Raw genomic sequence first — 27656 nt, forward strand, 5'->3', positions numbered from 1 at the left:
GAAATCATTGCAATGCAGACAATTTGTTCCACAACTTGTTAAATGTCCCATCTTGGTCCCCTATTGTGCCATTAAACACGTACAAACACGCACATATTATGCTCACCTTACCTTCCGTTCCATTGCCGGCTTCCTGGATCTTGCAGTTTGCCGAAACAGAATGTGTATCGGGTAACCATCACGACGAGGGAGGAACTTCCGCTGCCAGAGCGCTGACGTCGAAGGCAGGAGCCGCTTGCCTCTGATTGGCCAGCGCGCTGCCTTTTAGTAGCGGCTGATAGCGGAAGTTCCTCCCTCGTCACGATGGTTGCCGATACACATCCTATAGCGGCAAACTACAAGAACCATGAGGGCGACGATGGAACGGAAGGTAAGGTGAGCATAATATGTGTGTGCGTGCTTGTTTGTGTAGCCTGCAAGAGCGGGTTAGAGCGCGGTGGATGTACGGAACCGGAAGTGTGCGCGGTATTTTGCTCGTTCAGCAAAGCTTGCTCGTAAACTAAGTTACAAATTTACAGCACGCTTTGCTCGTTAAGCGAAATACTCGCTAACTGGGTTACTCGTTAAGCGAGGTTCCACTGTAGTTCAGTGAAATGCAGTAACTCTGGGCATCCCAGCAAAGTCAATGGGTTTCAAGATATGACATTCAGACACATCGTTTTCTGAGGATCCGTGTTTGGGCTCAAAAACGGATCCTCACAAAGAATGAGCATGTCAGTTTGTGTGGCGTTTTTCTAACCTGCTTTGGCTATTGAAAACATTATCTATGAGCTCAAAAACCATTCAGGTGATGAGGTTTTTTAAAAAGCTGATCTGCTTTTGCAGATGAAAAATGTATCCTCAAAAACGCTGTATGTGAATGTAGCCTTAGATCAGGAATAGAACAGCCATTTATAGGACATTTCATAACTTTCCCAAATTCCTATGAAAAAATAATCAGCACATTCTGCATTGAAATACTGTATCCAATTTATTACATATGTTAGGAGTCGGTCCATTTTATATCGACTCCACCAAAATGAACACAGACTCCAACTCCACAGCCCTGAGTAAAAGTCTATTAATATTTACTAAGACAGACATTGTATTCATGACTATGGGTTCTATCCTGTGTGAATTCTCTCATGCTTAACAAGAACTGATTTCTGAGCAAAACATTTCCCACATTCTGAACATGAATATGGCTTCTCTCCTGTGTGAATTCTCTCATGTTTAACAAGTTCTGATTTCTCAGGAAAACATTTCCCACATTCTGAACATGAATATGGCTTCTCTCCTGTGTGAATTTTCTCATGTTCAGCAAGACCCGATTTCTGAGCAAAACATTTCCCACATTCTGAACATGAATATGGCTTCTCTCCTGTGTGAATTCTCTCATGTGTAATAAGAATTGATTTCTGAGTAAAACATTTCCCACATTCTGATCATGAATATGGCTTCTCTCCTGTGAGTTGTCTCATGTCTAATAAGATTTGGTTTCTGAGCAAAACATTTCCCACATTTTGAACATGAATATGGCTTCTCTCCTGTGTGAATTCTCTCATGCATAATGAGTTGTGCTTTGGAAGCAAAACATTTCCCACATTCTGAACATGAATATGGCTTCTCTCCTGTGTGAATTCTCTCATGTTTAACAAGAACTGATTTCTGAGCAAAACATTTCCCACATTCTGAACATGAATATGGCTTCTCTCCTGTGTGAATTCGCTCATGTTTAACAAGTTCTGATTTCTCAGGAAAACATTTCCCACATTCTGAACATGAATATGGCTTCTTCTCTCCTGTGTGAATTCTCTCATGTTCGGCAAGACCTGATTTCTGAGCAAAACATTTCCCACATTCTGAACATGAATATGGCTTCTCTCCTGTGTGAATTCTCTCATGTTTAACAAGACCTGATTTCTGAGTAAAACATTTCCCACATTCTGAACATGAATAAATCTTAATTCCTGTGTGAGTTGTCTCATGTGTAATAAGATGTGGTTTCTGAGCAAAACATTTCCCACATTCTGAGCATAAATATGGCTTCTCTCCTGTGTGAATTCTTTCATGCGTAATGAGATTTGATTTGGTAGCAAAACATTTCTCACATTCTGAACATGCATATGGCTTCTCTCCTGTGTGAATTCTCTCATGTGTAGTAAGAGTTGATTTGTCAGAAAAACATTTCTCACATTCTGAACATGAATATGGCTTCTCTCCTGTGTGAATTCTCTCATGTTTAGTAAGGTGTGATTTCTTAGCAAAACATTTCCCACATTCTGAACATGAATATGGCTTCTCTTCTATGTGACTTTCACTTCCCGTCGCATTCTGTGTTAAACTCCTGGTATCGTCATCTGCCATAAATAAAATTGAAGTTGTACGCTTTTAATAATATAACCTCAAACATAGACATTGACACACATAAATCCATACAAATTCCAAAGTGTGTAGCAAAGTTCTATTTTAAAAGGCCTATATAAAAAAGCAAAAAAGAGGAATAAGGCTATGTGCGCACAGTGCGTTTTTCGCGGCGTTTGTGCGCGTTTTTCGGGTGCGTTTTTGGCCTCAAAACTGCATGACTTTGCTTCCCCAGCAAAGTCTATGAGTTTTCATTTTTGCTGTCCGCACACAACTGTTTTTTTAAGCTACGTTTTTGAGCTTGAAAAAAAAAAAATGGACATGTCAATTCTTTCCTGCGTTTTTCTGCGTTTTCCGCCCATGCAATGCATTGGAAAAACGCAGCAAAACGTAGAGATCAAAAACGCAGCCAAACGCAGCCAAAAACGCACCAAATCGCAGTAAAAACGCATGCGTTTTTTTATGCGTTTTTTCGACGCAGGTGCGTTTTTGGCGGCCAAAAACGCACAAAAACGCAGCGTCAAAAAAACGCAGCGTGCGCACATAGCCCAAATATTATTACTTACAGCAAAGATGGAACTGCAGATGTATATTGCTCAGGCCAAAAGACTACTACTCCAGCAGGATACAGCTAAACCCCCACTAAGTGGAGGCATCACAGGTGCAGGAGCAAATCACACACACTTCCAAACATGGAGGAGGCAATTGCTAGATAGTAAAACTGCATACTGATGGCTTGCAGAGAGCACTGTTCACACTATCAGATGCACAGTCAGTAATAATATAACCTCAAACAAACAGACACACATAAATCCATACAAATTCCAAAGTGTGTAGCAAAGCTCTACTTCCAAAGGCCTATGTGACAGAAAATACCCAAAACGATATAATTTTAAAAACTGCACCATTCGAAGTGCTCAAAACAAAATTCAATAAAACGTAAAAAAAGTGAAAAAAGGGATTAATACCCAGATAATGAAAAAAAATAAGTAAAACGACATATGCATTGCCTTACTGCTTTAGGCCTCCTTCACACGTCAGTGTTTCTGGTACGTATGTGCTTTTTTTATACGTACCAGAATCACTGACATACGCAGACACATTATAATCAATGGGTCTGCTCACACATCAGTGATTTTTCACTGAACGTGTCTCCGTGTAGCGTACATGCATGTCCGTGATTCTGCACGGAGACAAGTCCGTTTTTTTCTGGCATCACTGATGACCCACGGACCACACTATGGTGTGATCCGTATGTGATCCGTGAAACACGTACCAGAAAAACACTGACATAAAATAATAAACATTTTCAACTAACCTTTCCAGCGATTCGCTGTGCAGCCTCCACTCTCTGCAGCTCCTGCCCGGCTCATGAATATTCAAGAAAGCAGGAACAGCCGACCCGGAAGTAGCTGCAGAGAGCGGTGAGCGGACGCTGCAGAGCCGAGGAGTTCAGCACCATGGACAGCAGGAGCGAAGGCAGGTGAGTATTGTCCATTTGCAATCACGGATTGCACATGGACAACCCATGTGTGCCGTGAATCGCGGAACATGTAGGGACAAGTGCGTGTTTTACACGTCAGTGAAGAACCTTAGTGTTTTTCACTGACGTGTGAAGGGGGCCTTAGAGATATTTGCAAAGTGAGAGTTTGCAGGGCACTGCGGCCGATGCCGCTGCCCCTGACTGCTGAGCCCCTCGCTATATCCTCCCATGCTCACTTCTCCCTCCTCCCCACTGTGTAATGCCCCACCTGCCTTGCTTTTGACCTCCTCCAGGTCTTATAAGCAGCCTCCAGAGTCCCTCCTTCCTCTTACAACAATCTGCCCTCAGGGTAAGCATCGCCGATGGACCCCCTGGAAGCAGCGGTAAGAGAAAGGATCGGACGGGAGGGAGACGAATGGCTCCCTCCTGCCGGTTCCCAGCAGCGCTGCTCGCAGGTCTTCCAGACCCTCCCGTCCACCGCAGCGTCTAAGCCCCACAACAGACCCCAGGCGCAGGGCGGCCTGGTCCAGAAGGTCCGGTCCGCTCTCACCTCCGGCCCACGAACCCACGGTTCCCCTGCCAGCGCGGGCGCTAGCGCGGGAAAAAACGCTACCACCATCGCCACGCAGTGCACCTCCCCCCAGGCATGGTACTTCCCCCTGGATGACGCTGCCCATATGTGACTCACCGTTACATGCAGTGTCACATCCTGTAACAATGGCTGCCGCATCACTTCCTGTGACGCGGCGACCATGTGACTATACGGCACTTCCGGTTTTCGGAGCCCGGACCGGAAGTGACGTCAGTAAAAAGAAAAGCGGCAAATTTAAAGGGAAATGTAGCCATAAACAAACATGCTTTATAACTGTATTTCCGGCCCAGCGTTCACATTCATTACAAAGTGAACGTGGTGGTCTGCAGCAGCTTGCCACCCACCCTCCAGCCAGCAATCTCCACTGCCCCCTTATCTCTCATCATCAGCCAGGCCACATTATGGGAGCATCAGAAAGCAGAAGCTCTTCAGCTGAGGGATCTGCACACTCTGACTCGCACCAGGAAGGCAAGGACTACCATAGGCACCTTTCCCAAGCTGACTCCAGCAAGAACATGGAGTACCATGGAGAGGAGGATCCATCTTTACCCCTGACACCACCATGCTCCCACCTACAGCTACAATAGCGGGAAATCCAAGGTACCCTACCATTAGATTTACCCTCCCTGCACCCCATGCTGACCCCTGCAATCCATCCATCGCCCATCCTGCCAGTAAGCTAACCGCAGGAAGAAACAAGGCACTCGTCACGCGTGGGGTCAGCCGAGCCGGGAACGTCAGCTCCCCATCGCAGACCCCTTAGGAGTCATAATCACAGAAGATCGCCGTCCACTTCCCGCAGCAGGAGCCGGGATAGCCACAAACGTCACTCCCGGCGCTCACGGCACAATCACCATGCCCGTTCATCCAACAGCAGCAAGAGGTCATCCCGCAGGACACACCACACACCATCCAGCACTGCGTCATCCGACTCTCGCCGCAGCCGCTCGCTAAGAGGTCCTCCAGGCGAAAGGTTTGCTACCCACCGTAACCACGGTGAACCACTACCCGAAGAACTACCCCATATGGCGGCGCCAGAGGACCAACCTACCACATCGGCCGATGAGTACAGCTTTACCAGCGCTTGGGCAGGGGGGACCCATCCAGGAGTAATGAGGGAAGCGGTTCGTTCACCATCGGGACTAGTTCTGGTTAACCCCGCGTTTGTACAACGTCAAGACGTAGCGCAGCAGCGCCCCCACTTACACAGGGACATGTTCTATTGCGGTGTTTCACAGCTAGGAACCCACCTATCCCCGGAAATAATTAAAAAAAATTGGGCCAACGATTATGTGGATATCTGGTCCCTAATATCAGCAGACAAAAACACCGTCGACAAAGAAAGGCGAGGCAATGGCCGCCAGTTCGCTAAAAAACCCACTGTAGCCAAGACCATAAATAATTGGTTGCAGGCTTTCTGCATTCTGGGGTGCGTGATGGGTCAGAAGCACCCCGAAACGCTGCTCAGAACTCTTCACTTACTGCGACACCATTTACAACTCCTATAAAACTCATGGGGGTTATGCGTGGTGGAAGTACGATGAAGAATTTAGGAGACGCCTGGCACTCCAACCCCAACTAGGTTAAGGCGACCGATTCGTGGCTCAGACTTATGATGGCGCAAAAGTCCTTTCAGTCCTTTCCAGGCCCCTTTTCCTCCCACCACGCTACACCAGGAGCCGCAAATGTCCGCAGACCAGGTTGCTGCTGGCTCTTCAACGAAGGCCATTGCAGGCATCAAGGTCTCTGCAAATACAAGCATGAGTGCTCATCGTGCGGAGGCAATCACACCTCCTCCAAATGCGACAAGCAACCAGCCAGGCATCATGCAAAAAATGCACCACTAGGTCCCATGGACTCCAGTGAACGCGCACGAGATGGAGCCATGGCTCGAACGTTACCCCAATAAGGCTGCGGCCGACACCATCAGAGACGGTTTCACCCACGGTTTCTTTATCCCCTTTATTTTCTCCTCAGAACAAACCTTCGCCCCCAACCTAAAATCTGCTCGGGACCTCCCACAGGTCCTGGAGAACAAACTACTCAAGGAAGTGGCGCTAGGCCGTGTAGCAGGCCCATTCACTAAGTTACCATTGCCAAACCTTCGCGTTTCACCCCTAGGGGTAGAGCCTAAGAAAGAAAAGGGTGAATTTCGCCTCATACACCACTTATCCTTCCCAGCTGGGAGGTCAGTGAATAACGGTATCCCCACGGAGGACTCAGCAGTTTCCTACGTGTCTTTTGACAAAGCAGTCGCACTTGTGCGTAAAGCGGGGCAAGGAGCATTAATGGCAAAATCAGACATAGCGTCCGCCTTTCGCCTGCTACCAGTGCACACCGATTGTCACCACCTGCTAGGGTGCTATTTCAACAAAAAATTCTTTTATGACATGTGTCTTCCCATGGGTTGCTCCATATCCTGCTCACACTTCGAGGTCTTCAGCTCTTTCCTGGAATGGATGGTTAAGGACGTCGCAAAGAACAAATCGGTCACCCATTATCTAGATGATTTCCTGTTCATTGGCCCCGCCAACTCGGAAACATGCGCTACCGCGTTAAACTCCTTCCAGGCATTAGCGGACAAGTTTGGGGTTCCGCTGGTGGCGGAAAAAACAGTTGGCCCTGTAACCAGCCTTTCCTTTTTGGGAATCGAAATAGACTCAACTAACATGATGTTTCGGTTACCACTGGAAAAGGTCCAAAAAAACACATCACTCATTGACGGGTTCTGCGCTGTTCGCAAGGTAACCCTGGCGCAAATTCAATCTCTATTAGGCCTGCTCGCCTTCGCCTGTAGAGTCATGCCCATGGGAAGGGTCTTTTCCCGGAGGCTTTGCCTGGCCACTAGGGGCATAGCTGCCCCCCACCACAGGATTCGCATCACCAGCGCCCTACGAGAGGACCTGGGTGTATGGAGGTCCTTTTTAGCCACTTACAATGGACGCACGTGTTTCCAGGATAAGGAGGTTTCCAGCTCGGGCATCTCTATTTTCGGATGCTGCACCGGATTCTGAGTTTTCCTTGGTCCCAATTGGTGCGCTAGTCGCTGGCCCAACAAATGGCACTAGGCATCCCTACCTCCATCTACGTGGCGTTCGTACGGTAAGGCTTGGAATGAATAGTTAAATATAGCACAACCGCTGCCTAGCCAGGCGTCTGCATATTTTCTCAGCAACTCCGTTGCTTGGTATATAGCGCATTTGCATACTAATGGCGTGTTGGGTACAGTAGCGCAGCAGCGGCTCACAGGCATAGCCTTTCACTTCCGGGTTCGTGGATGGCCCGATGTCACCAAGGCCTTCCTGTTTCCGCAGGCCGTTAAAGGCTGGAAGCGGAAGCGACAGTGCACTGAAAGCAGGAGGCCCATTTCATTCGCCATCCTTCCAGGCATAATAAACCAGCTAGGCGACGTATGCGCCAATGACAGCGAGGTCCTCTTGTTCTTGGCGGCCTTCTCGCTTGCATTCTTCAGGGCACTGCAAATCAGTGAATTAGTCAGCAGATCATCAGCTCGTCCCGATGGTCTGCTCCGCGATGACGTTATAATCTGCAATGGTGGAGTACGGGTTTGCATAAGGCGCTCTAAAACAGATCAGCTCAGTAGAGGAGTTTGGTTCCCCATTTTCCCGTTTCCCGGACCCCTATGTCCCATTGTTATCTTGCAGCGTTACTTAGAAACTCGGGTTCCCAACAAATTCTCTTTAGAGCATGCGGATGGATCCCCGCTCACAGCAACGCAGTTTTCAGCCTTGCTAAAGATGTCTCTTTCCAGCATGGGCTTACAGCCAGGGGATTATAGCACGCACTCGTTCCGCGTAGGCGCAGCAACAGAGGCAGCAAGGGCCGGCTTCTCTAACGAAGAGATACAGCGGATAGGGCGTTGGAAATCTGACTGTTTCTTCCGCTACATCAGGCCAGACCTAATTTAACCCCCGACCCCTGCTACCGCCAATTTTTTACCACAAGTTTTAACCTCAAACCAGCCTCAGTAGTCGATACACCCTTCTCCATCCCTCAGATAACAAATCAGATCTAATCGTTCAGTCCCGTTGTACCCCGCCACCAAGTGTGCATTGTTTATCACGTCATAATAAAAAAAACCCAAAAAAAAAACCCACTCATTTCAGTTTTTCAAAAGACCAACAAAGCTATGACAACACTAATACAATGATGGTCGATGACACTATGATAACTATGCTGTGTACAGTAGCTAACAGCTTTTCTTCCTAGATCCGGCGAGACCTAGCATTTGGATCCTAGGTCACTCACACGTATTCTGGGCAGCACGGCGGGCCGAGTCGAGACCAGGTGGAAGAGTGCTGGGATTTCATCACCTCAAGTTTCAATGTTTAATGGAGAGGAGTTCGGGGCATGGCCTGGACACAGGTCCTGCCCGAGGTAGTGAACATAGCAAGAATAGCCACGGGCCCAACAGTGCTAGTCATCCATGCAGGTGGAAACGACCTAGTAAATGTGAGGATCCAGGAGCTGCTCGCGGTCATGCAAGCAGACCTGGATAGGTTTAGCGGCTTCTTCAGCAACGTAGTGGTGGTATGGTCCAGCATATTACCGAGATTAAGCTGCCCGGCTCATCCACCTGTCCCCCCGCTACTCCCCGACCTCTCCTCTCTGCCAATCCCTTCACTGGCTTCCCATTGCCCAACGACTCCAGTTCGAAACACTAACCATGACATACAAAGCCATCCACAACCTGTCTCCTCCCTACATCTCTGACCTAGTCTCCCGGTACTTACCTGCACGTAACCTTCAATCCTCACAAGACCTCCTTCTCTACTCCCCGCTCATCTCCTCTTCCCACCATCGCATCCAAAATTTCTCCCGTGCCTCCCCCATACTCTGGAATGCTCTGCCTCAACACATCAGACTCTCGCCTACCTTGACAAGCTTCAAAAGGAATCTGAAGACCCACCTCTTCCGACAAGCCTACAACCTGCCGTAACCCTCAGTCTGATACAGCGCCGCACAATCAGCTCTACCCTAACCTACCGTATCCTCAGCTATCCCTTGTAGACTGTGAGCCCTCGCGGGCAGGGACCTCTATCCTCCTGTACCTGTCTGTATCTTGTATTGTTTATGATTATTGTACTTGTCCCTATTATGTACACCCCTTTCACATGTAAAGTGACATGGAATTGATGGCGCTATAATAATAAATAATAATAATAATATGGGCAAGGAACATAGTGGCTGTGGAACGGTCAAGGCGGCACGTTAATATGCGGATCGTCAAATTTATAGCGGCAGTAAGGGGTATACTGCTGGGACACGAGATGCTGGAATCAGAGATCAGCCGTTTGGTGCTAGAGGATGGTTTTAGCCTCAATGACATAGGCCTAGATATTTTCCTGTCGGACATCCAGGACGGGGTTGAGCGGGCCATGAGGGCCCTGTGTGGGGGTCGCAGCTCAGGTGTGGGCCTTTGCCACTCCGAGGCCGGTGGAAGAGGGATTTGGTGAGAGCCAACCTGCTACAGATGGCCGTAGGCATCGGGCCTCCTCCCTCAGGTTTAAGGCGGATTTGTGCCTGTGGTTTAAAGCTGTGGCCAAAATAACAAGCAACTCCCTTTTTATATCAACATTGAATGGTGTTACGTGGATACCTTCAATAAAGTACAAAATTATAAAGATAATAAAAGATATTCCATGTGTGGTCTCCTTCATTGCGCGGTGGGGAGGGGGAACCGGTGGGTGGGTCTCGGCAGTCTTGGCTTATGTATTGGCTAATCCATATAAGCCCGATAATCTTGACAAGCACCTGACCAAGCACTCCGTCCTATAGCCAGGGTGTTTCCACCATCTTATTTTGCCAGGAACCTATCAGCCCAGACATGCACATTTTTAAATCACACATAGAAGCATTTAAGGTTAGGTTCCCAAAATAGCACACCTGGAAGAAAAAAAGACATGATTCGCAAACCCCAAAGTCATACTTTGATCTAAAGCCGGGAGGCAAAAATTTAATACTGGAACATGAGATTCTTGGTTTAACATTCTGTTCAGGCTGTATGAAGCCCCCTGCCACGTCACGGCGAACCTCTGAGTGGGTCCTTATTCTATGCCTCAAAAGTGCAGCGCCGTCCACCGCTACACTAACAATGCACCAGCAGGGCAGGTGACCTGGTGCTTCAACACCCATGCTGCAAGGTAGAGTCCCCATGACTCCACGCCACACCGACGCAAAACCACCACAACAATGGACACCACACAACACCAGCACTCTGTGAAAGGAGCTGTACACTCACCTCCCAAAAGCTCCCAGTGTGTGAACTGATCAGAATGTAAACCAAGAACCTCATGTTCAGGTATTTAATTTTTGCCTAGTAGCTTTAGATCAAGGTATGATTTTGGAAAGTTCGAATGCGATTCATGTATTTTTCTCTCAAGTGTGCTGTTTACCAATATAATGAGATCATCTTGTCTAACATGGATTGGCCAATACATAGGCTAAGAATCTCTCTTTGCAAATATCTCTAAAGCAGTGTTGCAATGCCTATCTTTTTACTCATTTTTCACATTAGCTATGTATTTATCCCTTTTGTTAATATCCCTACAGCAATAATGCAATGCCAAAGTACACTTTAGATGTGTCACAGGAATTAAAGCAATGTGGAAGGAAAAAATAAAGATTTTAATGTTTCCCACAAAAGTGTGGCTTTAACCACAAATTTTCATTTTCCCAAGGGTAAGATGAGAAAATGGACCATATAAGTCTGTTGTGCAATTTCTCGAGGTTACGCTGATACCCCATATGTGGTGGAAAACTACTGCTTGGGTCCACGGCAGGGCTCAGAATGGAAGAAGCAACATTTGACTTTTGGAGAACTAAATGTGGTGAAATAGCGCATGCCATGTCATGTTTCTAAAGCCCTTGATGTGCTTCAACAGTGGAAACCCCCCCACAAATTATCTCATTTTGAAAACTACACCACTGAAGGAATGTATCTAGAGGTGTGAAGATCATAGGAGTACCCTTATAAAGGGCAAAAGGTCTTTAGCAGACCCCCAGCTATTATGGCGACCCATCTGCACCCAACAATAACGATGCTGGGGCGTTGGATATGTGGAACGTTGTACCCCATAGGCTGCGCGCTGCGAATGCTGCTGTGAAAGACTGAAAAGTTAACCGCAGTGGGTGAAGCTTGCCTCCACTGAATAATAATTCAGACATCATCTGCTGGCAATAATGGAGACTCCGCTTCTGAGCCCGCAAGAAGTAATAGGATGTAATAATACGTTACATAACGAGAAGGGGCTAAAAAAAAAACCTGGCAGCTACAAAAACACTATCTGCAGATATCATGGTAATCTGAGTACCCAGCATTTAAATGATATCTATCTGGTTTATTCGAAGTGTGTGAGGCTAGTTACTGCATGGACAAGCCGTGAGGCAGGGTTATCAAACGTTTCAGGGTCAGATGCAAAGACAGCATGCCGTGAACTAAGGGGAAAGAGAAAGGCGTAGTCAGGTTTGAGGTTAGAATATCAGGAGGATAAAATGGATGGTTTGATGAGGTCCAAGGTCTGGCAGCTAAAGATCAGAACACAGATAACCAAGGCCCCGTGTCATGTGGTGTTCAGGCCCACATTCGCGGGGTGCTGCTACGGCATCGGACTCTGTTCTCCTCAGCTGAGTCTTTTCCATTGCTTTCCAGGCCTGCAGGAGGTAATTACTGTAGAGTGTTGTGTGGCTCCTTGAGACTCAGGGGGCCAATTTCTATTCATCTGTCTTCTCCCTACTTAAAGTTTGTCTGTTTGTTACAGCAGATGATACCTTCAGCTTATGCTCTTTGATTCCGGTCTTTGTGGTGATCCTATTCTTGGTGACCAGTAGTTTGCTGTATGAGTGGTGTGCAGGTTTCCCCATTATACATTTACTTCCTTCCTTATACTTTATTCCCTTCCCCTACACATGTTGTGTCTCTCCTTTGTGTGCAGTGTGTAGGAGTTTAGTTTTTTTTACTGTGTCTGTGGTATTTGTAGGGTTTGCATCTCCACTCCTGATGAGGGGGAGAGGGGCTGTTAGATCAGGGTTTGGACAGGAGTTAGGGTTAAGCTGGCAGTCCAGACCTGGATACCATAAAGCCTTCCTCTGGGATAAGGGACAGCACAAGGTCCCTAGTCTGAGGGCCAATTTTGGCATCCCTGCTCCAGCTACCCTGGCACCTCCACGATATCCTGGGTTTAGGATTGACTACTCAGATAAATAACTGATTACTCAGAACAGGGAACCCCTGAAGAAACCAAGCACCTCAGAGTTTCAGATTGAACTGAGCTGTCGCTCAACTATCTAACAGTTTGGCACGACCCGGATTCCATAGGGAGGCAAAATTGTCACTCACTTCGTACAACATAGCGAAGAGATTGTGACACAGTAACTGCAAGGATAAAATGCAGTTACATTCTCCCAGCAGCTGCTCACTAACAGTCACCAGCACAGTGGGAGAAGCTGAAACAGTCACCACTCACTACATAGTGAGTACACAGTAATCAACCCTCTTGTTCCTTGGCTGACAGCATGTGAGTGGTAAGTGTTACTGTTTCCCACACTTCATCGGTGACTGTATACGAGCGGCAGCAGGGAGAACGCAACTTCATTTTCTCCTTGCAGCTGGGAATGTGACTGTTCTTTGTTATTTAATGGTGACACTTCACTGAGGAGGGTTACCTGTGGAAAAGTCTCTACTGCGTTCATCACTCCACACATTCATTTCTCCTTTTTCCATTGTGTCTGCAGCGTTCTGCATATCTTTTCCCTGAATTTCAAAGCTGTAAAATAAATAATGTAAAAGTCACGGACAGAAGGAAAAGTCATGTGGAAGGTTCTAGATGGGCGCTTCTGCTACCAGAGCCGTGTGGCCCCTGAGACCAATCTATGCATGGCCTCTACGCCTCCTATATCGCCCGTGCTGCTCTAGAGTCAGTTCACCAGGGATAGAAGCAGACGTGGCAGGATCCACTTAGTGTGGTACATTATGACATTGGGATTTCCTTCATTGTTTTGTCTTCACAATTTGGACGCCGTAATGCTTATTTTTCCGTCATTTGAGAATTGTTTTAGTCAACAATGTTGTATTTTTGAAAGTCCTTTTGAGGAAAATTAGTTTTATTCAATTGTTTTTTTTTTTAAGGGGACGAACAGAGGCGTACATAGAAATCATGGGACCCCATAGCGGAAGTTCTCATTGGTACCCCCTCCCCCCAAAAATAAAAATAAAATTAAACTAGGTCAGGATAGAGGGAACTCATCCGTTTATGCCTTAAGAGATGTGGGGGGGAAGTATCCTCTATGACCCTACTAAAGTTGCAAAGTTCTTCCAGGATTATCTGTCTAAACTGTATTCCCTGCCTAGCTCCCTTCCCGCAGACCCAGGAAAACAGAGGAAATTGATTCACTCTTTTCTCGAGCTACCTACTCTTAGTAGGAGTGCTATAGATACACTGAATAAAGAAATCACAGGTGAAGAGGTGGGAGAGGTGCTTAAATTACTTCCTAATAGGAGGTCGCCGAGTCCAGACGGTCTGACGTACTTCTATTACAAGGCATTTGCGGATCGACTCACCCCCTATTTAGTTAAACTATTTAAATGGTTTCCTCATGGGTTCCCCTATACCCATAAGTATGTTGCATTCATATATTACACTTATACCCAAACCAGGGAAGGATGCTATGGAATGTGCCAATTACAGGCCTATAGCACTCCGTAATGCGGATTTAAAATTTTTTACTAAATTATTGGCCCTACGCCTTTCGGTCCTACTCCCTCACCTAATACATAAAGACCAGGTGGGTTTTGTCCCATGTAGACAGGGAGGGGACAACACTAGGAAGATTATTGACTTAGTGGAGGTTGTCAATAAGATGGAGAATGAGGCACTCCTTCTCAGTTTGGATGCGGAGAAGGCGTTTGACCGTCTGGGGTGGCCATTCATGTTTGAGACGTTGCGTCATTTTGGAATTTCTGGTGCATTTATTACTGCCCTAAAAAGTCTATATTCATGCCCCTCAGCTTCGGTCAAGCCTCCTTATGCCACATCCCAACCGTTTCAGATACACAACGGCACTCGTCAGGGATGTCCGTTGTCCCCCCTTCTCTGTTATGTGCATTGAGCCATTGGATGCTGCTATTCGCATGGACCCTAATATCTGTGGGGTATTGGTGTGAAACAAAGAGTTTAAGTTATCTTTATATGCAGATGATGTTTTATTGATATTGTCCCATCCACATATCACCCTTCCGAATTTGAATACTCTATTATTACAATTTGGAAGGCTGTCATGGTATAAGGTCAATCAGAGCAAAACGGAGGCTCTACCCTTTAATATTCCGCAGGCGCGGGTGTCCTCCTTGAGAGAAAATTACAACTATAAATGGAAAGATACATCTTTGACTTACTTGGGGATACAACTAACATCTAAGTATAAGCTCTTATATCAACATAACTATCCTAGATAGAAGATTTACTGAATTAAAAAGACTCCTACTCAATTGGAACAAGCTCCCACTGTCTTTATTTGAAAGAATCTCCGCTGTCAAAATGTCTCTTGTGCCAAAGCTGCTTTATTTATTTGAGGCCCTTCCGGTGTGTGTGCCATACAAAGAGTTACGCAATATACAGTCCATTGTAAGTCAATTCGTTTTGGCTCATAAGAAACATAGAATTAAACAAAATGACTTTGCTTTACAGTAAACTGAGAGGAGGACTGGGGGTCCCTGATATAAGTAAATATTACTGGGCAGTACACTTACGTCACATCCATGCATGGTCTTACTGCTGTGCCTTCTCTAGATGGATGGAAATATAGAAGCTATGGCTAGCCCCAACGCATCCCAACTCTTATCTCTGGGGTAGCTCATCTAATAAGCCTGACCCACAAACCCTGGACCCTATAGCCTTCACTATGAAGATCTGGGATTGCTGTGTAAAAAAATGTCCACATAAATCTGAACGCTCTCCTTTGACTTCCTTTCTTTTTAACCCCAAGATGCCAGATGGTATGCAAGGTGCTGTGACTAAGACATGGTTCGACAGGAAGCTCTTTTGTTTTGCTGACATAGTAGACGCACACTCCAGGGTCCTTCTCCCCTACGCCACCATATCAACTAATTTTAATCTCCCTGGCAACTCCCAATATCGGTACATAGAAGTTAGACACCTGATGCGCTCCCTTTTTCCTCCCTAGAAGTCTCTACCCCTACACTCTTTGAAAGATTATGCAGAGCTGGGGTCTCCACCAAGGGCCTTATTTCGGACATATCGCATTTTAATTACTCCCTACCCAGAAGACAAGCCAAATCATACATATATGAGTAAATGGGAGGATTTCCTTGGTAAAACCATTCCCTTATGTATGTGGAAACGGATTTGGGATACTGCCTCAAAAACATCCTCGTGCTAGGTCTATAAGGAAAACCAGTATAAATTACTCATGCACTGGTATCAAACCCCATCACTACTACATAAACTAAATCCGGCTATACCTGATAACTGCTGGAGATGTGGTACTACAGGGGGAGATATACCGCACATATTCTGGGTATGCCCAAATATCCAATGCTTCTGCAAGTTGGTAATAATAATAATAATTTTATTCATTTATATAGCGCTATTAATTCCACAGCGCTTTACATACATTGGCAACACTGTCCCCATTGGGGCTCACAATCTAGAGTCCCTATCTGTATGTCTTTGGAGTGTGGGAGGAAACCGGAGAACCCGGAGGAAACCCACGCAAACACGGGGAGAACATACAAACTCCTTGCAGATAGTGTCCTTGGTGGGATTTGAACCCAGGACCCCAGCGCTGCAAGACTGCAGTGCTAACCACTGAGCCACCACAAGACTGCAGTGCTAACCACTGAGCCGCCGTGATCTCTTACTTACAAAGTAGCCGATCTTAAGATACCCTTAAATCCTAAATTCTATCTATTGAATATTCCACCTGTCCAGTTGGGGAGGAGAGTAAAGCGGTTACTGTTACATATAACGACAGCAGCCAGGTGTCTGATTGCCAATAAATGGATGTTAACCCATCCACCCTCACTTAATGATATCCATTCTATAATCCAAGATGTGAGGAGGATGGAGTACCTATCCGCCATGTCAAATAACATGGTGGATAATTTTGAGAGTGTTTAGTCCCTTTGGGATACTTACTGGGCCAATAAAGAATGATAGCTCGGCATGGTCCTGATGGAAGTTTGATATACTCATCCTCCCTATTCCGTCCCCTCCTTCCCTATGTCTCCTTGTTTTTTATTGTATTGTCTGTCTTGTCACATTCTTTGTTTCTAATATATCAATGGATAATATGATGTGTGTCCTGATTTAGGGTTTAAAATTACTGCTCACATGTTTGCGGGCCATATCCATGTATTTTCTCTTTGTTTGTTTTGAAAAATGAAAAAAAATATTCAGTTACACAAAAAAAAATTAAACTAGGTCATAAGAACCTCTCTCACAACTTTACAGCCCTTACAAAGTAATTTTCCTCTTAAAGCCCAAAGATTCCCCTTTTACTGCCCCATAATGTATAATACAAGCACTGTATGATACCTCCACAGTGACTTCCTCCACACCAGGGCTGAGGAGTCGGTAAGAAAAACGAGAAGTTTCCATCCACTATCTATACAGACACATCTGCAGATTTTTCCCTCCATCTCTATACACACACATCTGCAGGTTTTTCTCACTATCTGACATCAAATCAGAATAAAGTGAAGAAATAAACAGTGCTGTGGAGTTGTAGTCGGTGTTCATTTTGGTGGAGTCGGAGTCGGTATAAAATTCACAGACTCCGACTCATAAAATATATAATAAATTGGGGACAGTAGTTCAATGCAGAATGTGCTGAATATTTTTTCATAGGAATTTGGGAAAGTTATGAAATGTCCTATAAATGTCTGTTCTATTCCTGATCTAAGGCTACATTCACACACAGCGTTTTTGCGGCGTTTTTTGAGGATACGTTTTTCAGCTGCAAAAGCAGATCAGCTTTTTAAAAAACCGCATCACCTGAAGGGTTTGAGCTCATAAATAATGCTTTCAATAGCAAAAGTAGATTAGAAAACACCACAAACTGACATTCTCATTCTTTGTGAAGATACTCACAAAACGCTGTGTCTGAATGTCCTATCTGGAAACCCATTGCCTTTGCTGGGATGCCAGAGTCACTGCATTTCACTGAATTATTTTGCCATCAATGTTCGATATGTTTGTGACAAGAAAGAAATTGTTAGTAAGACACTGGCAGTAAAAGATAGTAAATCTCATCACACCGGCCAGTTTCTCCAGGTCTTAGTGGAAAACGTTCTGCAAGATTACAAACTCAAAAAAGAGCAGGTTCTTGCCATTGTAACGGACAATGCTTCAAACATAAGTACAATTAAACTGATGAATGAGAGTAATGAACAACAGCTAGAAGAAAATTTAGGATTCAGTATGTGTGAGATGGAGCCACAGTGCTGTTCATGTAACTGAGGAACAAACAGATATTACAACAGAAGAACAACAAAATGATACTTTAGGATTAGATGATCTTGTTGAAGCTGCTTCAAAACACTTTCATATTCATCACATGCGCTGTGTTGTGCGCACGCTGCAGCTGGCATTAAGAGAGAGTCTGCAAGAGGGACCCCGGTTTCACACATCCGGCTTTTCGCCGGTTTGGCGGATGCGGCGCACTCCAATACAGTGGCAGCTCGACAAACGCCGGTCACATGCTGTCATGTGACTGGAGCATGTGACCCGGAAGTTGTGGCGCTGCCACTGTACTGTACTGTATCGTACTGTACTGGTGTGTGTCGCATCCGCCAAACCGGCGAAAAGCCGGATGTGTCAAACTGGGCGGACATGCTGGAAATCTAATTGGAAAAGTGAGGAAGTTGGTTATTGCCGCCAGAACTCCCGAAAATTGATTCCATGTTGAAGAGACGTGCTGGGAAAGGGGCAATTGTTGATCAAGCCACTCGGTGAGGCAGCACTTATTTAATGACTGAGCAATTGCTTGAACTAAAATAGTTTCTTATAGATATGGTGAACCCTCAAGTAACATTAAATGAAGGTCAATGGACACAGGTGGCTGAATTGAAGGAATTGCTTAATCACCCATTTACCGTGACTAAAAAAATTACAAGCTGAGTATTTAACTCCTGGCATTTTCTTAAGGGAGTGGAAGAACTTGCTATTTTGTCTGTCCCAAAGAGGAGGTTTAATCACAGATGGCATTTCTGCTTCAATGAAAAGGAGAGAGACACAGCTATTGGAAAATAAAATTCTTCTGGCAGCTGTTTATGTGGACCCAAGTCATCGTATACTGCTTGATGATCAACAGCTTACTAAAGGAAAAGAAGCTCTGACTGAGGTAGCAGTTAGGATGAGCGGCTACAGGACTGCCAGGTGCAAGAGGACTTGGGTCCTGCCAGTGCTACTGCAGCCATATCTTCATCCTCATCAGATGAGGAGTTTAACTTTGACAAGTATTTGGATGACATGGAGCAGGCAAAGCATCGCCGCAAGGAAAAAGATTTCACTCCATCTCCTATAGCAGCAGATTGACCAGATTTCAGAACAAAAATTCACTTGCTCTCAAAGAAATAAAAAAATTCAACCGTTCATCAAAACTGAGTGTGCATGACTTCCGGATCTGGCCCTGGCAGAGGTGGAGGCATAAAGAAGAAGCTCCTGCCACCCCCTGTGGAATCAGTCAGAATAAAGCTCCCCCGTTCACGTGGCCGCATCGCAAGTAACACAGCAGGGACCAGGAGGTCGGCAGGCATGGAGCGGTACCTGCTACGGAGTGCCAGCGGTGGAGAGGGATCCTGGAGGAGCTGCTATGCTGAAGGGCTGCAGGGCATGGAGGAGATAAGCATGGTGCCGGCAAGTCTGTTGGGGGAGGAGCCAGAAAACAAGGCAAGAGAAACAGCAATGCTGGGCCTGAGAGGGAGAGAAATGGAGGGTGTAAATGAGGAGGCAGAGATCACTGATGCTGCAGAGAAGTGGATGCAGGGGTCAGAGGAGGGAGGATCACAATGGGAAGATGCAGAAGACCTAGAAGGAGCAGAGATAGAGTAAGAAGAAGGCAGCGCTGAAGGGGTGCATGGAGGATTAGGAGGGCAGGAAGAAAATGCAGGCCAGCAGTGTAGGGGGAACGGATCTGGCCAATCTTCCCAAAAGTTAAATAAAAGCATTAATACCCCTTTTAAAGAAAACAAAAAACGTGCAAGCACAAAGCTATTACAATCTGGAAAATTACTGGGAGAAGGAGACAGATCAGCACAGACAAGAAAATCTAAGGCAACAGCACCACCTGCAGGTCATAATGAGCAACCGCAAGAGTTCACTGTGGATTATAAAAAACTGGCAATAGAAGTGGCCTCTCACCTGTTTAAAGAAATTAAAGTGGCCATTGAGGCAGCTATACAAAATTCACTTGCCAATATACAAAAGCAGTTAAACGACCACGCTAATAGACTAACAGACACAGAACAGAGAATTTCTGATTCTGAGGATACAAGTAAAATATATCTTTGTACCGTGTTAGCCAATAGAGATAAAAAAAATTGTTTAAAAGAACTGAGAGTCCTCAGTGGTTGATACCTTTTAATGGCTAACTGAAAAGATGGTAATAATTGCAAGCTTTCGAGACTACTCAGGTCTCTTCATTATCATCCTGATGAAGAGACCTGAGTAGTCTCGAAAGCTTGCAATTATTACCATCTTTTCAGTTAGCCATTAAAAGGTATCAACCACTGAGGACTCTCAGTTCTTTTAAACAATTTGATTCTGAGGATGTAATGCAGAGCATGCAGGAGCAAATTGCAAACCTAGTGAAATGCAATGAATATTTAAAAGACAAGGCAGAAGATCTAGAAAACAGATCAAGACGCAACAACCTGCGTATTGTGGGGCTGCCAGAATCGGTATCTGTGGGACAGCTAGACAGCATATGTGAGCAGGAGCTACCACAGGCCCTAGGCATAAAAGCAAAGTTTAGAGTGGAGAGGGCCCAAAGAGTGGGACCACTGAGGCAACAGGAGGTGAACAAAGAGGATGGACAAAATTCAAGTAATAAACCAGCACCAAGAGCCAGACAGGTGATAGTCAAATATCTCGACTACAAACACAAAGAGGAAATACTGAGGGCTTTCAGAGACCGAAAACGCCCATTACAATACCAAGGCAATAGACTGCTAATTTTCGGAGACTACTCTGCTGATGTTTCTAAGAGAAGGAAAGAATTCAGTAAAATTTGCACATTCTTGTACAACAAGAGTAAAATGCCAGCTGCTCTACCCGGCTATACTAAAAGTCAGAAACCCTAATTAAAGATCACAAGGAAGCGGAAAACACCCTCATGTCAGAGCACGACAAGAATCGGACAGGACGACAGGACAGAGGATCCAGCGGAGGAGGCACCAACGGTAGAGGATACCCCACAGGCTTGGGAAGAGAGAAGGAACAACACAGAGGGCAAGTGCAAAGTGAGGTCGGAGGAGAGAGGAGACTAAGTCCAATCCAGCAGCACAGACCTAGGTCGGGTCTCAGGGACCAGCGACAGCAGAAGAATCCGGACACATGATGTGTGAGTGGGTTCACCCTGTTTTTGTTTCTCTTTTTTGTTTTCCTCGACCAAGGAAAGACGCTGATGTTATTGCATTAAGATGAGAGGGAAGAGATGCCACGAGGAGGAGGGAACGAGGTCCCACTCATTTTTTTTTTTTTCTCTTCTTCGCTCCCCCCCCCCTCTTTTTTTTTCTCTCTGGATTGCTTACTAGATCCATGCGTAGCAAATCGGGTCCATTCGGCTGGACAGTGCCCTAATTTCAAGACTGATCCGATTGTTAATATCTCATTAAGGTTTTTCCATATTTACCATATTGCATTAATACTGACATAGTATTTGCGGTCGCTGCATGTTATGCGGGGGATAAAGTACAGGATATGTTTGTTATGGGGGGTGACTAAGGAGCTTCATATGTTGGCTAGGAAAAGGGGAAGTCACTAACATGGCGAAAAGCGCCAACACTCCCTCAAAAGGGACAACATGTTGCATAATTATCCGTTATTTGTTTTTTCTTTGTTTTTCTGGGTTATATTTACAAGTTGGGGAAAGGAAGTGTCATTCTGGAGGAGCCATCTGTGAATTTAGAGTTAGACGTCTCGTCTCCACTGATGCTGGGGTCTTGAGGGATGGAAATGGTAAGAGTGGTCTACTTAGGAAAAAATGGTACAATTAACAACGTGGAATGTTAAGGGCCTAAGATAACCCAACAAGTGAGCAGTGATTCTAAAGCTGGTGTCACACATAACGACGACGACAACGACGTCGCTGCTACGTCACCATTTTCTGTGACGTTGCAGCGACGTCCCGTCGCTGTCGCTGTGTGTGACATCCAGCAACGACCTGGCCCCTGCTGTGAGGTCGCCGGTCGTTGCTGAATGTCCAGCTTCATTTTTTGGTCGTCACTCTCCCGCTGTGACACACACATCGCTGTGTGTGACAGCGAGAGAGCGACGAAATGAAGCGATCAGGAGCCGGCACTGGCAGCTGCGGTAAGCTGTAACCAGCGTAAACATCGGGTAACCAAGGGAAGACCTTTCCCTGGTTACCCGATGTTTACGCTGGCTACCAGCCTCCGCTCTTGCTGCCAGTGCCGGCTCCTGCACTGTGACATGTGGCTGCAGTATGCATCGGGTAATTAACCCGATGTATACTGTAGCAAGGAGAGCAAGGAGCCAGCGCTAAGCAGTGCGCGCGGCTCCTTGCTCTCTGCACTGTGACATGTAGCTGCAGCACACATCGGGTTAATTAACCCGATGTGTACTGTACCTAGGAGAGCAAGGAGCCAGCGCTAAGCGCGGCTCCCTGCTCTCTGCACATGTAGCACAGCGACGTTATGATCGCTGCTTCTGCTGTGTTTGACAGCTAAGCAGCGATCATAACAGCGACTTACAAGGTCGCTGTTACGTCACCGAAAATGGTGACGTAACAGCGACGTCGTTGTCGCTGTCGCTTAGTGTGACACCAGCTTAAGGCACCTGAAAAGATTAAAAACAGATATTGCTCTACTACAAGAAACCCATTTGGGGAGGGAGGATTTTTTTCGCATGAAAAAATTCTGGGTAGGTTCAGTTTATGGGGCAGCGGCGCAAGGTAGGAAGGCGGGCACATTGATTTTGATAAACAAACAGCTCAGCCATGAAGTAGTGGCTCATGAGGAGGATGATCAGGGAAGGTGGCAACATCTAACAATTACTAGTCCAGCGGGCACACTCAGTATTTACAATGTGTATGGTCCAAACCTGCATCAGATTACGTTTCATGATAATATGAAAGCTATCATACTATCAGATGAGGCACCCAACATCATAGTGGAGAGAGACTTCAACACAGTACCAAACTCGGCTGAAGACAGAAGGAGAGGGGAGGGGGAGGGGAGAAGGGTCCTGGGCACAAGAGAATGGTAAACAGGGATGTATCATTAGAAGATATAGGGCTAAAAGATATATGGAGGCTAACCCACCCACATGATAAGGACTATACACACTTCTCCTACCCACATAACAGTTGGTCGCGCATAGATCAGATTTGGATGTCTCGGGATCTTGTGAATGGAGCAAAAAACTGCGTGATTGAGAATATGGTGATCTCTGATCACAGTCCGGTGAGAGTGGACATCAGAGAGAATTTCAGGAGAGGTTCTGACATTATATGGAGATTCCCGTCATTCCTCCTCAGACAGGATAATTTTCACAAGATACTGCGAGAGTGGTGGGAAGAGTTCACAGAGAACAACAAGGAACACAGAGAGACTCCAGTATTGTTCTGGGAAACGGCAAAAGCGGTTCTGAGGGGACGTTTGGTGGGATATGTGGCCATGATCAAACGGAGGACGAACGAGAAACATAACTCCCATAGTGAAGCAGTCCAGCTAGCATATACAAATTATCTGGTAGATAGGTCTAGTTCGGCAAGGGACAGATGGTTGAAGGCAAAGAGGGACTTTGATGAGTGGGCCAAAAAAAAGGAACAACGTTTTTGGTCTCACAAGGAAGCTGATCTTCATAGATTCGGCAATAAGGCAGGGAGAATGTTGGCAAATTTGGCAAGGGGTAGCAGAAAAACAACGGTAATCTCCAAAATGAAAACAAAGGGAGGGGGGGTAACCACAGATCCCAAAGATATCAACAAGGTGCTGGGGGAATATTATAGATAGCTATATGGGTCAGGAACCAATGATTTCACTGACGAGGACGATTGGTTAAGACAAGCTCAAATGCCTAACTTAACGGAGGAAGAGCTGGGAGCCCTAAACGCGGACATTTCAGTGGAGGAGGTAACAAGAACAATCGGGGAGCTTAACACCAATAAAGCGCCAGGACCTGATGGCTTTAATAGCGAATTTTATAAAGCACTTAAGGATCTGATTGCACCGGACTTAACCTCAGTTTTTAATGCAATCCTGGGAGGAACAGAAATCCCTAGAAATGCCAACATAGCATACATTAAATTACTCCTGAAGGGTAACAAAGACCTAAATGATCCCTCTAGTTACAGGCCCATATCGCTCATTAATCAGGATTTAAAAATAATGTCCAAAATCATGGCCGATAGACTAGCACTGATTTTGCCTAGGATAATCTCCAAACATCAGGTAGGATTTATCAAAGGGAGAAATGCGGTTACCAACATCAGGAAGACGATCTTAGTGGTAGATGCGGTTAGATTGGGGCGTGCCGAGGGAGGGACAAGACCTGCTTTAGTTACACTCGACGCCGAGAAAGCATTCGATAATGTTAATTGGAACTGGCTAGATAAGGTGATGGAGGCCATAGGAATTACCGGTAAAATGAGACTTTACATCAGAAGTTTATATGCCAACTCAGGAGCAAGGATACATACCCCGGGCTTCCTGTCGGAAGTGTTCCCCCTGATGAAGGGGACGAGGCAGGGCTGCCCGCTATCCCCCCTACTATTTAACCTGGCAATTGAGCCATTATCTAGAGTTCTCCAGGGTCTTAACAGCTTCAAAGGGATTAAAATAAAGGGGGCAGAAATGAAGATAGCGCTTTTCGCTGATGAGTGATACTGTATATGGGAAACGCAGGCGTGGACTTACCCCAAACCCTTGACATGATTGAAAAATTTGGATCATTCTCAGGCTTTAAGTTAAACAAAAAGAAGTGCGAGATCTTGTTCTTGAGGGGAGGTCACGGGACTGTTGGGAGAAATCTGAGAGACGGTTGTATATGTGGGATCCCTATAGCACAGACATCAATCAAATACCTGGGAGTGCAGATAGGGAGAACGGTGAAAACAATTTATAAAATGAATTATGGCCCACTGATCAGAAAAATCATAACACAACTAAGGGGATGGAAAGGCTTACCCTTACCATTGCTGGCAAGATGCCACTTGATAAAAATGATGAGCTTTCCTAGGCTGCTGTATCCCTTTCAGACAATTCCGCTACTATTAAAACTAAAAGATGTTAACAGACTCAACGCAGCATATGCGGATTTTGTGTGGAGGGGAAGGAAACCCAGAATAAAATTACGCACATTGATGAAGTCAGTGGAGGAGGGAGGAATCAATTTCCCGGACGTTAGGGGGTGTGTATTATGAGACACGTGATCGACTGGTTGCGAGGAACAAGTAGACACTCAGATCATGACATGGAGAACAAATACGCAACACCATGGGACCTGAAGTCGATTCTCCACGCCCCATTGTCTAGGACTGAGGGTCACATAAGAAACTCAATTATATTCCGAGATACCATGTTAACTTGGAGACTAGTTAGAAAGAAACTGGGACTTTCCTGGAAGGTGTCTAAGTATTTAAATCCCTGGGCATCCCAAAATTTCCTTCAGGGACGAGACAACAACTTATTTCTGGGATGGAAAGAGAAGGGCATCAAGAGAATGCAAGATGTTATGAATGTGGAGGAGAGACGGTGGATGACAGGAAGGGAAGTGCTTAATAAATATGACCTCAATAACATTCACATTATCCAGTATGAGCAATTGAAGTTTGGAGTAATCAGAGATTTTGGCGAGATTGGAAGGGAACTGAACAAAAGTCCAATTGATGAGCTCCTGGAATGTGAGGTTACAAATGTAAATGTATCCCAAATTTACCGAACACTTAGGGAGGTATTAATATCTCGGGAGGATTATTTATTTAATCGTATGAACGTATATCTTACCATCATATAAAAATAAACACCAGACAATAGACAGTGATTGAAAAATATCAAAAGGATAAAAATCAAATTTGAATATCAAGATTTTCTATATATGCAATAGCGTTATCATTTACAATATAGAAATCCTTCTTGTCACCATGGTAGGATCTCAGGGGGCACTCCTCAACAATGTGCTGGATAGTTTGACGATCTGCTCCACAGTCACAGGTCGGAGAGTCATATTTTCCCCACTTATACATAAAATCTGCACAGACGCCAAAGTTTGTTCTGATACGATTTAGAGTAACCCATGTTTTCCTTGGTAGATTGAAGCCTGGTGGAGGGTTTTGTAAATTAGGGAACATTTGGGGATCACCTTCTACTACATTGACCCAAAGGTCTCGCCATTTCTCCTCTAAATTGAAGTTTTGTTCATGCAAGGTGATTGCAGTTCGGATGGGTGGATGTCTTGATTTCAATCGTTGTATTGTAACATCTCTGATATTTTGGTGTATTGGAAGTTTTTCATTATTCACTACTTTAGTGTACTCTTTAAGTAGGAGCTTTTGTCTTCTTAGATTTGTGGGTGCGATATGACCCAGCACAGGTAACCAGTGAACAGGTGTAGGTCTAATAGCACCAGATATTATACGCAAAGAGTTGTTCAGCTGAGTGTCAATTAAGTTTACATGACAGCTATTTAACCATGCTGGAGCACAGTATTCTGCAGCAGAGTACACCAGGGCAAGAGTAGATGTTCTCAAAACAGATGTTGCCGAGCCCCATGAGGATCCACAAAGTTTCTGAATAATATTATTACGTGCTTTCAGTTTCTGTGCCAATTTATACAGATGGGATTTAAAAGTTAGACTTCTATCAAGGGTTACACCTAAGTACTTAGGATTGAAATTGTGTTTAACAGATTGGCCTTCAAATTGTACTTTAAGTTCAGTCTTGGCACTTGCATTGTGTAAATGAAAGGAACAAACTTCCGTTTTTGATGGGTTAGGTTTTAATCTCCATTGTCGGAAGTACTTTCCCATTACACTAAGATCTTTTGTAAGAACGTCCTCTGCTTCCTCCATTGTTTTGCTTACCATAGCAAGTGCCCAGTCATCGGCATATCCAAATTTCCGTGACACTGTTTTAGGAATATCAGCTAGGTACAGGACAAACAGGAGAGGTGCCAGCACTGATCCCTGGGCCAGTCCGTTGTTTAAAGATTTCTTACAACTGGTTGAATCGCCCATAATAAGATGAAAAGTTCGATTTGCAATCATATTGTTCAAGAGGTACATCATTTTCTTACATGGAATCACCTTCAGAAATTTATATAAAAGTCCTTCCCTCCACACAGTATCATATGCAGCAGAGAGATCGATAAACGCCACTGAAACTTTCTTGTTCTTCTGGAATTCAGCTTCAATGAGAGTTGTCAAAGCTAAGACTTGGTCACTACAGTTTCGAGCAGGTCTGAAGCCGGCTTGCTCTATAGGTAGAGTCAAAAATCTTTAGACTGATCTTGTTATATATTAAGCGTTCTAAGAGCTTATATAAGCAACTCAACAAGGCAATGGGTCTATAGCTTGATGGATTATCTTCAGGCTTCCCAGGTTTTAACAATGCAATTATTTTGGCATGTTTTAATTTACTAGGAACTTGAGCATTCTCCATAATATCTGAGAAGAACTTTGCCATCCATTTTTTCGCATAAGGTCCACAGTTTTTGAGAAATTCAGGATGGATCCCATCAGAGCCGGGAGCTTTGTTAATTTTAGTTTCAGCAAGGGCAATTTCAATGTCACAGGTTGTAACGGGAGGATAGTTGTACCTTATTAGCATGGGAGAAACAACTGAAAGGTCAAGAAGTAGTGGAAAATATATTGAAAGGGTGGGTCCAAATGCGGAAACACATCACCAACGAGGGTTGGAGAGACACCCAGTTTAGGATTTTACACAGGGCTATTGTAGGTTTCAATATTCCGGGTAGAGATGCACGTTGTCCAAAATGTCAAACAGAGAAAACAGAT

The 27656-nt window shown here is 45.2% G+C and overlaps 1 protein-coding gene across 1 annotated transcript in view; it reads right to left on the reverse strand.

Annotated features, from left to right (window-relative positions):
- The window catches only part of LOC142297049 (uncharacterized), a 109124-nt gene that overhangs the window by 33039 nt on the left and 48429 nt on the right, over positions 1–27656 (reverse strand). Inside the window, exons 2-3 of the mRNA XM_075341284.1 lie at positions 13104–13204; positions 1509–2339 (exon numbers count right to left, since the gene is read on the reverse strand). Coding sequence (XP_075197399.1) covers positions 1509–2339; positions 13104–13204 — 932 coding nt within the window. The remainder of the gene's footprint in view (positions 1–1508; positions 2340–13103; positions 13205–27656) is intronic.

The sequence above is a fragment of the Anomaloglossus baeobatrachus genome, chromosome 3 (assembly GCF_048569485.1).
Source record: "Anomaloglossus baeobatrachus isolate aAnoBae1 chromosome 3, aAnoBae1.hap1, whole genome shotgun sequence".
Lineage (NCBI taxonomy): Eukaryota > Metazoa > Chordata > Amphibia > Anura > Aromobatidae > Anomaloglossus > Anomaloglossus baeobatrachus.